General features: G+C 42.6%; 2 protein-coding genes across 2 annotated transcripts in view; one reads left to right on the top strand and one right to left on the bottom strand.

The window, feature by feature from the left end:
• LOC135511529 (retinoschisin-like) overlaps nucleotides 1-1,456 on the bottom strand; it is a 91,792-nt gene extending 90,336 nt beyond the window's left edge. Inside the window, exon 1 of the mRNA XM_064933020.1 lies at nucleotides 1,402-1,456. Coding sequence (XP_064789092.1) covers nucleotides 1,402-1,456 — 55 coding nt within the window. The remainder of the gene's footprint in view (nucleotides 1-1,401) is intronic.
• A 10,844-nt stretch (nucleotides 1,457-12,300) lies between these two features.
• The window catches only part of LOC135513335 (AP-1 complex subunit sigma-2-like), a 43,405-nt gene continuing 42,021 nt past the window's right edge, over nucleotides 12,301-13,684 (top strand). The window contains exon 1 of the mRNA XM_064936260.1: nucleotides 12,301-12,423. The gene's annotated coding sequence lies outside the window, so the exon portion shown is untranslated. The remainder of the gene's footprint in view (nucleotides 12,424-13,684) is intronic.

The raw sequence follows: 13,684 nt of genomic DNA, 5'->3' as shown, positions 1-13,684 counted from the left end.
AAACCACTGGTTCAGTAAACTGGGTCATGGTTAGTAACCTGCTGGTTCAGTAAACTGGGTCATGGTTGGTAAACTGCTGATTCAGTAAACTGGGCATGGGTCATGTTTAGTAAACCACTGGTTCAGTAAACTGGGTCATGGTTAGTAACCTGCTGGTTCAGTAAACTGGGTCATGGTTAGTAAACTGCTGATTCAGTAAACTGGGTCATGGTTAGCAAACTGCTGGTTCAGTAAACTGGGTCATGGTTAGTAAACTGCTGATTCAGTAAACTGGGTCATGGTTAGTAAACTGCTGGTTCAGTAGACTGGGTCATGGTTAGTAAACCACTGGTTCAGTAAACTGGGTCATGGTTAGTAACCTGCTGGTTCAGTAAACTGGGTCATGGTTGGTAAACTGCTGATTCAGTAAACTGGGCATGGGTCATGGTTAGTAAACTGCTGGTTCAGTAAACTGGGTCATGGTTAGTAAACTGCTGGTTCAGTAAAGTGGGTCATGGTTAGTAAACTGCTGATTCAGTAAACTGGGTCATGGTTAGTAAACCACTGGTTCAGTAAACTGGGTCATGGTTAGTAACCTGCTGGTTCAGTAAACTGGGTCATGGTTAGTAAACTGCTGAGTCAGTAAACTGGGTCATGGTTAGTAAACTGCTGATTCAGTAAACTAGGTCATGGTTAGCTGGGCATGGGTCATTGCTAAGGTCCAATGCAGCAGTTTTGATCTCAATATCAAATAATTTCGGGCTAACATTTATGTTCCTTACTGTGATTGTTTTCAATTAAAATGGTCAAAAATAACAACAATTGCTTCTGAGCAAACAGAAATTTCTCAAGCAAGGCTTTTGCTCTGACTTTCTGGGAGGGGTCTGAATGGGGAGAGAAACTGAAACCTAGCTGTTATCGGCAGAGCGGTTTGGGAAACTCTTTCTAATTTACCGCCAGGTGATGTCACCAGGCAAGCTAAAACTCCATCCCACCAAAACAGACTGAAATTGCTGGCTGCATTTTCAAACAGCTCTTACACTAAAATGGCATTAAAATAATTTTCTAAATGTCTAAGTATCATTCCAACCTCAGTATGGAAATATATATAAAACACAGGGAAATCATGCTGATTTGGATAACTGGACATATGGCTTAGGGTGAGTTAGGGTTAGGGTGAGTTAGGGTTAGGGTGAGTTAGGGTAAGGGTGAGTTAGGGTTAGGGTGAGTTAGGTTGAGTTATGTTTCGGGGGGTTAGAGTGAGTTAGGGTTAGGGGGTTAGGGTAAGGGTGAGTTAGGGTTAGGGGGGTTAGGGTGAGTTATGTTGAGTTAGGGTTAGGGTGAGTTAGGGTTAGGGGGTTAGGGTGAGTTAGGTTAGCGACAGTGCTGACAGGGTACCTGGGTTAGGGAGATTAATCTTACCTTGAGCTAACAGCAGCAGAACCAACAGAGCAACACAGCGAGTATTGACCCCCATCTTCCTCCCGGACTGGACTGGTGTGAGTAGAGTGTTATGATGTGACTGAGCAGGACACAGAGGCTAGTGGATAGGCTGCTGTAGGCTGCTGGATAGGCTTACAGTAATCCACTGGACTCTGATGGCCTCATCTAATACCCACAATCTGCCCCATGACCAAACCCCTCCCTCCCTCAGTTATCCTGGCCATCCCTCAGCCCTGGGCCATTTGGCAACAGCGAACTACTCATTATATTAAACTTTTCTACTAGAATGACACACATTCCCTCTGCTGGATTGTCAAACATTTTGTCTCTAACCATCTTCTAAACCTTCAAATGAAATTCACGTATGTCTCTTTTTAGTCACATTTTTTTTTATTATTTCAAATTATTTGTAATTTAAAATTAATGTAATTGTCTGCATCATTTCCAATCCCCCATATATTTTGGGGGTAAGTATATATATCTATATACACTACAGTTCAAAAGTTTGGGGTCACTTAGATATGTCCTTGTTTTTGAAAGATAAACATTTTTTTGTCCATTAAAACAACATCAAATTGATCAGAAATACAGTGTAGACATTGTTCATGTTGTAAATGACTATTGTAGCTGAAAACGGCAGATTTTTTATGGAATATCTAAATAGGCGTTCAGAGGCAAATTATCAGAATCATCACTCCTGAGTTCCAATGGCATGTTGTGTTAGCTGATCCAAGTTGATCATTTTAAAAGGCTAATTGATCATTCAAAAACAGTTTTGCAATTGTTAGCACAGCTGAAAACTGTTCTGATCAAAGAAGCAATACAACTTGCCTTCTTTAGACTATCTCGTACAACGCTGTGTACAACGCCCTTTATTTATGTATTGATTCTTTAAACAGACAACAGTTTTCAGCTGTGCTAACATAATTGCAAAAGGATTTTCTAATGATTAATTAGCCTTTTAAAATTATATGCTTGGATTAGCTAACACAACAGAACACAGGAGAGATGGTTGCTGATAATGGGCCTCAGTAGATATCCCATTAAAAATCTGCTGTTTTCAGCTACAATAGTCATCTACAACATGAACTATGTTTACACTGTATTTCAATCAATTCCATGTTATTTTAATGGACAGAAAATGTGCTTTTCTTTAAAAAACAAGGACATTTCTAAGTGACACCAAACGTTTGAAGGGTAGTGTACATACTATACACATTTTACAGACACAATCTATTTTACAATAGTTATATTTTGTTGTTTGTTTTTAGTCCTTCCTCTATTTCTGATGTCCATCCAGTTTGACTTCTATTTGGGGCGGCAGGGTAGCCTAGTGGTTAGAGCGTTGGACTAGTAACCGGCAGGTTGCAAGTTCAAATCCCCGAGCTGACAAGGTACAAATCTGTCGTTCTGCCCCTGAACAAACCCACTGTTCCTAGGCCGTCATTGAAAATAAGAATTTGTTCTTAACTGACTTGCCTAGTTAAATAAAGGTAAAATAAACTGTGCTATTTCACAAAAGTTCTGAACCTATATACATTTGATAGACCCCATATGTTTTACATTGGTTATCTTGTTGTTATTAGTCCCACCCTTCAGTTCCATTCAACCCCTCCCAACGATCTCTCAATTACCATCCATTTTGGATTTCTATTTGCCGTACATTTTTCAACTGTGCTGTGATGCTTCACAAAAGTACTGAACCTTTCTATTCTCATAGTTTCTACAGATTGTAAATTAAAGATATTTTTTTTGCTAAAGTAATTATTACATTATTGATCGATTGACTATTACTTTTTAAAATCACCCAGTATTGCTGCAGTGTTAGTTCTAGGCAAATGTTGCAATTCTTCAGCCATTCCTGGACCTGTGACCAAAAACGAGCTACATATGGACAGTGCCAAAATAAATGATCTCATGACTCTGCCTACTTACAGCAAAATCTGCAGAGCGTTTTAGTCACTCGTAACAGGCCTGTGTTGACAGTGAATATCAAACTTGCTTCTGGAATTAATCACTTTCATATTCAAAGTCAGGACTTGGATGTATGCCAAGCTAATATTCCTCACTACGACTGTTGATATTCCAGAGTGTGTGAGTGAGAAAGTGCCTAAGGGAAGGAGCTTAGGGAAGGAACAGAGGGAATGAGCTAAGGGAAGGAGCTAAGGGATAGAGCTGAAGGGACTAGGGGTCCAGTTGGTATTGGGCAGGTACTACCACAGGGATGCATGCAAACAGTAATTGCCTAATGAGGAATCCTGGTGCACACTATTTTATTTATTGAGTGGTGAGGGAGTAGGTAAGTATATATGGAATATGGTGTAGGAAGTGTCCCAAAGAACAATGTGTACATGTTTAAGTCTTTTTAGAAATACTGTGACAAATCCTGGCATTCCAATGGTTAAGAAAGTAAAGAAGTCATGTGGACAGCAGTAGAGTCCAGGCTTATTCAACCTACCTCTACAGGCTTCAGAAACATTGATGATCATTCACTGATTCATCATAGTTGGATGCTGTTTCGACCTATTGACTTTCCTCCCTTGAAGTAGGCCTGATCAGACCACTGATTAGGAATGAGTGGGCAGGTGAGAGCTGTGTGGTGGAGCCCTTGAGATCACCTGTCCAATGTCTAATCACTAATTACTTGCATGGAGGAAAGATACACGGAAGAAATTCCAACAGGGCCAATGTTTGTCTCAAATGGTACCCTATTCCCTATATAGTGCACTGATTTTGACCAGGGCCCATAGGGTAGGGCGCCATTTGGAACACACCCACGTCTGTTTGATCCTGAGCAGATTGGCCCCATCCCGCTGTGCCTCGCCCTCTACCCAGAGGGGAGAGACACTCCAGATGGGATCAGAGGCAGCATGACTCCGGGATGAACAGACACAGACACATCACCAGGCTGGGAGTTCATTCTGCCCTGAAGATCCTGGCCTTGTCAGCATGCTGGGGGAGTCTGAGCTTGAACACGACAACCTGTTTTAAGATTTATATAGCCATTTTTAAATATGATCGTATTTATTATTTTTTGTGCTTCAGTGCATTTTTGGCTGCAAAAGTGGGTTAGCCTAAGCTTTTCTAGTTGGCTCCAGTAGTGTGATTATGGCCTGCAATTTTGGGCATTTCTTTGCGTGGTTGATTAAACAGCATGATCATTGCAAAGGTGCACCTTGTGCTGGGGACAAAAGGCCACTCTAAAATGCGCAGTTTGTCACACAACACAATGCCACAGAAGTCTGAAGTTGAGGGAGCATCATATTAGCATGCTGACTGCAGGAATGTCTACCAGAGTACACGCCAGAGAACTGAATGTTCATATCTACCATAAGCCGCCTCCAACGTCATTTTATAAACCCAGCAAAAAAAAAAGTACTCTCACTGTCAACTGCGTTTATTTTCAGCAAACTTAACGTGTAAATATTTGTATGAACATATGATTCAACAACTGAGACATAAACTGAACAAGTTCCACAGACATGTAACTAATAGAAATTGAATAATGTGTCCCTGAACATGGGGGTGGGGTCAAAATCAAAAGTTACAGTCAGTATCAGGTGTGGCCACCAGCTGCATTAAGTACTGCAGTGCATCTCCTCCTCATGGACTGCACTAGATTTGCCAGTTCTTGCTGTGAGATGTTACCCCACTCTTCCACCAAAGCAACTGCATGTTATAGGACAGTTCTGGGGGGGAATGGCCCTAGCCCTCACCGTCCGATCCAACAGGTCCCAGACGTGTTCAATGGGATTGAGATCCACACTCTTCGCTGGCCATGGCAGAACACTGTCTTGCAGCAAATCACGCACAGACCGAGCAGTATGGCTGATGGCATTGTCATGCTGGAGGGTCAGCATGAGATTGCCTGCAATGACAACAAGCTCAGTCCGATGATGCCGTGACACACCGTCCCAGACCATGATGGACCCTCCACCTCCACACCGATCCCGCTCCAGAGTACAGGCCTCGGTGTACTGCTCATTCCTTAAACGCGAATCCAACCATCACCCCTGGTAAGACAAAACCACGACTTGTCAGTGAAGAGCACTTTTTGCCAGTCATGTCTGGTCCAGCGACGGTGGGTTTGTGCCCATATTCGACATTGTTGCCGGAGATGTCTGGTGAGGACCTACCTTCAGCCCTCAGTCCAGCCTCTCTCAGCCTATTGCGGACAGTATGAGCACTGATGGAGGGATTGTGCGTTCCTGGTGTAACTCGGGCAGTTGTTGTTGCCATGCTGTACCTGTCTCGCAGGTGTGATTTTTGGATGTACCGATCCTGAGCAGGTGTTGTTACACGTGGTCTGCCACTGCGAGGACAATCAGCTGTCCGTCCTGTCTCCTTGTAGCGCTTTCTTAGGTATCTCACCGTAAGGACATTGCAATTTATTGCCCTGGCCACATCTGCAGTCCTAATGCCTCCTTGCAGCATGCCTAAGGCACGTTCGCGCAGATGAGCAGGGATCCTGGGCATCTTTCTTTTGGTGTTTTTCGGAGTCTATAGAAAGGCCTCTTTAGTGTACTAAGTTTTCATTACTGTGACCTTAATTGCCTACCGTCTGTAAGCTGTTAGTGCCTTAGCGACCGTTCCACAGGTGCATGTTCATTATTTGTTATGGGTCATTGAACAAGCATGGGAAACAGTGTATAAACCCTTTACAATGAAGATCTGTGAAGTTATTTGGATTTTTACAAATTATCTTTGAAACACAGGACCCTGAAAAAGGGATGTTTCTTTTTTTGCTGAGTTTAGAATTTGTCAGTACGTGCAACCAGCCTCACAAACACAGACCACGTGTAACCACGCCAACCCAGGACCTCCAAAAATAACATTCTGATGAGAAGTAACTTACAAACATACGATGAATATAAAACATCTTACCTATGTTACCAACTAATTCTGATTATTCCCCAACAATATTCACTGCTTTAGCACACTCAGCCAACCCGGATGTCCTAGCTGTGTCTGAATCCTGGCTTAGGAAGGCCACCAAAAATACAGAAATTTCCATCCCAAACTATAATATTTTCTGACATGATAGAACTGCCAAAGGTGGCGGAGCTGCAATCTACTGCAGAGATAGCCTGCAGAGTTCTGTGTAAGTCGCTCTGGATAAGAGCGTCTGCTAAATGACTTAAATGTAAATGTATCCAGGTCTGTGCCCAAACAATTCGAGCTTCTACTTATAAAAATCCACCTTCCCAGAAACAAGTCTCTTACTGTTGCTGCTTATTATAGATCACCTTCTGCCCCCAACTGTGCCCTGGACACCATATGTGAATTGATTGCCCTCATCTATCTTCAAAGCTCGTACTGTTAGGTGACCTAAACTGGGACATGCCGTCCTACAATCTAAACATGATGCCTTCAATCACACACAAATTATCAATGGACCTACCAGGTACAACCCCAAATCCGTAAACACGGGCATCCTCATAGATATGATCGTGACCAACCAAGCCCTCTAATTACAACTCTGCTGTCTTCAACCAGGATCTCAGTGATCACTGCTTCATTGCCTGCATCCGTAATGGGTCTACGGTCAAACAACCACCCCTTGTCACTGTCAAACACTCCCTAAAATACTTCAGCGAGCAGGCCTGTTCTAATCGACCTGGCCTGGGTACCCTGGAAGGATATTGACCTCATTCCGTCAGTAGAGGATGCCTGGTCGTTCATCTTAAATAAGCATGCCATTTCTCCCTCACCCAAATCCAGATAGCTGATTTTCTGAAAGAGTTACAAAATCTGGATTTGCAATTGTTGCAACCTCTATTACTAGCCTGTTCAACCTCTCTTTCATATCGTCTGAGATCCCCAAAGATTGGAAAGCTGCCGCGGTCATCCCCCTCTTCAAAGGTGGAGACACCCTAGACCCAAACTGTTACAGACCTATATCTATCCTACTCTGCATTTCTAAGGTCTTCGAAAGCCAAGTTAACAAACAGATCACCGACCATGTCGAATCCCACCGTACCTATGAAATCTGGTTACCGAGCTGGTCATTGGTGCACCTCAGCCACGCTCAAGGTTCTAAACAATGTCATAACCGCCATCGATAAAAGACAATACTGTGCAGCCGTATTCATCGACCTGGCCAAGGCTTTCAACTCTGCCAATCACCACATTCTTATCGGCAGACTCAACAGCCTTGGTTTCTTAAATGACTACCTCGCCTGGTTCACCAACTACTTCTCAGACAGAGTTCAGTGTGTCAAATCGGAGGGCCTGTTGTCCAGACCTCTGGCAGTCTATGGTCATGCCACAGGATTCAAGTCACTGTATACATCAATGATGTCGCTCTTGCTGCTTGTGATTCACTGATCCACCTCTACGCAGTCAACACCATTCTGTATACTTTTGGTCCTTCTTTGGACACTGTGTTAACTAACCTCCAGACGAGCTTCAATGCCATACAACTCTCCTTCCGTGGCCTCCAACTGCTTTTAAATGCAAGTAAAACTAAATGCATGCTCTTGAACCGATTGCTGCCCGCACCTCCCAGCCCATCCAGCATCACTACTCTGGACGGTTCGGACTTAGAATATGTGGACAATTACAAATACCTAGGTGTCTGGTTAGACTGTAAACTCTCCTTCTAGACTCACATTAAGCATCTCCAATCCAAAATCAAATCTAGAATTGGCATCCTGTCAGGTTTTGGCCAGGGTTGTTCCGGGTTTTGGTCACTAGATGCCCCCATTGTGCTTTTTGACCTTATGTTTTTTCCCTTGTTCCCCATTATTATTTGCACCTGTGCCTCGTTTCCCCTGATTGTATTTAAACCCTTAGTTTCCCTCAGTTCTGTGCTCTGTGTTTGTATGTTAGCACCCAGCCCTAGTGTTCTGTGTATTCTTGTCGATTCCGGTGGATGCTCTTGTGGAATTCTGTTTTTGCTTTTGAGTATCTCTTGAGGCTTTTTTGTGCTATTCCTACCACCTTTTGGATTTGCCATTTTTTGTATTGAAGGACTTCTCCTTTTTACTTTATTAAATACACCGTCTTAAGTACGGCTGTGTCTGCCTCATCTTCTGGGTTCTGCTGACTATTCGTGGCTCAGTTGGTTAAGTGACTGTTTCTCACTCCGGAGACCCAGGTTCGTAACCGGGTCCTGACAATCCTATTTCGCAACAAAGCGTCCCCTTCACTCATGCTGCCAAACATACCCTGGGTAAAACTGACTATCCTACCGATCCTTGACTTCGGCGATGTCATTTACAAAATAGCCTCCAACACTCAGTAAATTGGATGCAGTCTATCACAGTGCCATCCGTTCTGTCACCAAAGCCCAAAATACAACCCACCACTGCGACCTGTATGCTCTCGTTGGCTGGCCCTCGCTTCATATTCGTTGCAAAACCCACTGGCTCCAGGTCATCTATAAGTCTTTGCTAGATAAAGCCCTGCCTTATCTCAGCCCACAACGGTCACCATAGCAGCACCCACCCGTAGCACGCGCTCCAGCAGGTATATTTCACTGCTCCCCCCAAAGCCAATTCCCCCTTTGGCCGCCTTTCCTTCCAGTTCTCTGCTGCCAAGGACTGGAATGAATTGCAAAAATTACTGAAGCTGGAAACTTATATCTCCCTCATTACCTTTAAGCATCAGCTGTCAGAGCAGCTCACACTGCTGCGTTTTATCTTGTCCAGGTCGCAGTTGTAAATGAGAACTTGTTCTCAACTGGCCTACCTGGTTAAATAAAGGCAAAATAAAATACAAATAAAAATGTGTACAGTGTTGAGTCATCAGCATACATAGACACAGGCTTTACTCAGTGGCAAGTCCTTAGTAAAGATTGGAAAAAGTAAGTGGTCTAAACAGCTGCCCTGGAGAATGCCTGACTGATTATGCTGGAGAGGCTTCCATTAAAGAACACCCTCTGCTCTGCTGGACAGGTAACTCTCCATCCACAATATAGCCGGGATGTAAAGCCATAACACATGAGTTTTTCCAACAGCAGATTATGATAGCTATTGTCAAAAGCTGCACTGAAATCTAGCAAAACCTGTCCAACAATTTTTATTATGAATATCTTTCAGCCAATCATCAATCATTTGTGGAAGTACCATGCATGTTAAGGTCCCTCCCCTATAAGCATGCTGAAAGGCAGTTGATCATTTGTTTCCTGTGACAGTCCTGATGAGAGCCAGTTTCATCATAGCGCTTGATTGGTTTTTGCGACTGCACTTGAAGAAACTTGTTCCAAAGTAACTGACCTTCATGTCTTAAAGTAATGATGGACTGTTGTTTCTCTTTGCTTATTGGAGCTGTTCTTGCCATAATATGGACTTGGTGTTTTACCAAATAGGGCTATCTCCTGTATACCCATCATACCTTGTCACAACACAACTGATTAGCTTAAACACATTAAGAAGGAAAGAAATTCCACAAATTCACTTTCAACAAGGCACACCTGTTAATTGAAATCCATTCCAGGTGACTACCTCATGAAGCTGGTTGAGAGAATGCCAAGAGTGTGCAGAGCTGTCATAAAGGCAAAGGGTGGCTATTTTGAAGAATCTAAAATATATTTATATTTGTTTAACACTTTTTTGGTTACTACATGATTCCTACATGTGTTACTACTTGGGTTATTTCATAGTTTTGATGTCTTCACTATTATTCTACAATGTAGAAACCATTAAGAAAAACCCTTGGATGAGTAGGTGTGTCCAAACTTTTACTGGTACTATAGGTCCTGGATGGCAGGAAGCTTGGCCCAAGTGATGTACTAAGCCGTAGGCACTACCCTCTGTAGCGCCTTACGGTCGGATGCAGAGCAATTTCCATACCAGGCGGTGATGCAACCGGTCAGGGTGCTCTTGATGGTGCAGCTAACCGTTACCTTCTCTTGTGAAGGACAGACGTAAGAGAGAGAACAAAGGCTAAACCTGGTCTTAACTTCCAATGCTCCATCCCCCTGCCCAACCCCCCTCCACGCCACTCCGCCAACCGCCAGGATGCCCGGCATCAGAACATTCCAGGCATTCCCGTGATTGGCAGATAGCAAGTTGATTGGCATGTCGGACCCCGAGAACACTGGGTACTGGTAAGCACAACACAACCACCTACTAGCCTAACACATAACACACAGCTGTCTGTGAGGGTCGCTACAATATGAATGTTATCTGTTGCTAGCAAGTTATCGATTTCATTAACCTTGTTTCTCAGGCTACATTAACGTAGACCATTTTTTGGGGCTTTTCTAGGATGATTGATTGTTTTTATTGCTTTATTGGGACGCTTATCAGATGTAGACATGACAGTGATATTAATGTTTGAGCTGATAGCGCAGGATGAGCTGCACACAGTGGACTTCCTATTTGGGCACACAGCCTCAGTGCTAAAAGTATAACTCTGGTTCATAGGCAGATTATTACTGTCGACAATAGCCCCTGGGACAATGTACATCTGTAGCAGTACTACGACAACTCAGCGACACAATGGTAAGGATTATCTGAGCAGGGTTTAGGTCATTGATAAAACATTGTCTCAATGCGACCTTGAACTGCGTGGAATCGGTCCAGGCACCAATATGATATGGATGGACTCCTCATTCCTGTAGCATCTTCTGTTTCCAGAAGGTGTCAAAGTTATCTTTAGCCAGATGTGTAATGGCAGTAGCCTGCTGAATCCAAGGCAAATCTGTCAAGAATTCTACATTTTAAATTGCATCAACTGCATCATTGCCTAGCTCTCCATTCCCAAATAAATATGGTGGTTTAAGGAGCAGCGTCTCGTCATTTCTTGCATGATTGCAACGAATTGCAAAAATCGCTGAAGTTGGAGACTTTTATCTCCCTCACCAACTTCAAACATCAGCTATCTGAGCAGCTAACCAATCGCTGCAGCTGTACATAGTCTATCGTTAAATAGCCCACCCAATTTTACCTACCTCATCCCCATACTGTTTATATTTATTTACTTTTCTGCACACCAATGTCTCTACCTGTACATGACCATCTGATCATTTATCACTCCCGTGTTAATCTGCAAAATTGTAATTATTCGCCAACCTCCTCATGCCTTTTGCACACAATGTATATAGACTCTCTTTTTTTTCTACTGTGTTATTGACTTGTTAATAGTTTACTCCATGTGTAACTCTGTGTTGTCTGTTCACACTGCTATGCTTTATCTTGGCCAGGTCGCAATTGCAAATGAGAACTTGTTCTCAACTAGCCTACCTGGTTAAATAAAGGTGAAATAAAATAAATAAAACATTTACCGACCTGCTGCAGGGTTGTCACTAGTTACCACCGCCACAAAGTCAGAAACCCCTGCCTATTTCTACAGTTTCTCTTCTTCGAAAGTTATTTTAAACAACCTTAACCACACTGCGAAACTAATTCCTAACCATAACCTTAAATTTGTACCAAAAATCAAACGTTTGTTTTCATATTTTTTTTAACGATATAGCCAATATTGACTTTGTGCTGTGCTATCTAGTGGAAATACTGCTGCAGGTGTGCCATGATGGTCGGTCACAAGGCAGCGCTGCTGCACTGAAAATGCCTTGACCACTTTGAAATGTTATACTTTTTGTATTTCACATTGCATCTGAAACAAACTGTTGACAGACATACATTTGTAGGCTACTATACTTTCATGTTATTGATTAGGAATTATGTAAAGCCTTATCGATATATCTCAGATTTTAATCTTCAGACAACATTCGAGGATGACATTGGGGGCGATATAGTGATTGACGAACATAACAGCCTTGGCTGAAGATATTTTGAACCTAGACAGCCAAACACGGCCATGATGTAAAGCATGACCCAGAGTAGGCGGGAATAACCGAGTTTATTGACCAATGAAAAATCGTAAAAGCGCCCAGAGTCCAATGGTAAATGTAGTTGTCGTTTTGACAACTGCTTGGGGTTGACAACAGGAGCAGTAGACGGGTATTCATTCACTGTGAATACCAAACTAACAGACTGTTTATTGAGTGAGAGTGCATCATTACCCCTTGAAGAATTGAACTAACAGTGAAAGGTAAGTCGTCTCCGGCATGATATTGTTTGACTTTTAATATACATATTTAGAACTCTCCGCCTGTTTCTACCGCTGACATGAAGTCCAAATATAACGTTACTCCGTTATGTTGGCCAAGGCAGCATAAATGCACCTCCATAACTAAAGTTATAAGCCCCGCCCATTTATACAATTTATCCTCTTAAAATTGGATTTGAACCTAACAGTGACCACACTGCTAACCTTAAATTAAGACCAAAAAGCACATTTCTGTAGCCAATTTTGACTTTGTGGCTGTGAGTCTGACTTTGTGGCTATGGAAGCTAGTGGAAACCAGGTAGTGGCCGGTGGGGGAGAGACTATACGGTTACGCTTGGAGTTGGGACGGACGGATTTCAATCTGTCCCCAGCGAGTTTATTCAATTATTTATGCTAATTTATGCTTGTGACTCGAAACTTAAGCGAGGGTTTCAAACGTGCAGTGACGATTTTAACATGTCAATGTTGGTGGTGCAAACTCAACCATTAAAAAAAATGCATGCCAGCAAAGCCACTACAAAATATGTATTATTTTATTAGGCCTATGTGGTCTAAAAAGGAGGGAGGATCCACTTTTATAGATGATATACCGACTCACAGACAGCGCATTGCGCAAAACAAAACAACCCTTGCAATATCAACTGTAATTACATGGGTCTATTACAGTAAACTACTGAACTTTTTGTTAAAAATATTTGAATGGGAAGAGACTGTCACTGGCAAACATGATTACAGATCCAACAACATTATATAGTATCCCCTCCACGTGAAGAAAGTAAGCAAAACAATGAAATCATTCCATTGCTTAAAATTAAGAATAAGATACTAATGAGACCTAAATAAGCAATATCACAATTGAGATGTACAAACTATGGCATAAGGAAACGAGTGGATACGAGGCAAGCCGTAATTTCAATTTAAGACATTTATGAGCAAATAGCCGCAACAACTATTTGTTCAGCACTTTTTGAAATGTAGAGACAGAATTCAGAACATGGGGCGTTCTAACAGTATTCTCCCTGCACAAGTCAGAACCATATGATAAATAATGGCGACATATCATGGCGGCATATCATTGTTTTGCTTGCTTACTTAAATACTGTGCAGCCGTATTCATCAACCTGGCCAAGGCTTTCGACTCTGTCAATCACCACATTCTTATCGGCAGACTCAACAGCCTTGGTTTCTTAAATGACTGCCTCGCCTGGTTCACCAACTACTTCTCAGACAGAGTTCAGTGTGT

This window comes from Oncorhynchus masou, chromosome 24, assembly GCF_036934945.1.
Source record: "Oncorhynchus masou masou isolate Uvic2021 chromosome 24, UVic_Omas_1.1, whole genome shotgun sequence".
Classification (NCBI taxonomy): domain Eukaryota; kingdom Metazoa; phylum Chordata; class Actinopteri; order Salmoniformes; family Salmonidae; genus Oncorhynchus; species Oncorhynchus masou.
Note: the sequence above shows the minus strand (reverse complement) of the source record. Positions and strands in the feature narration are given on the sequence as shown.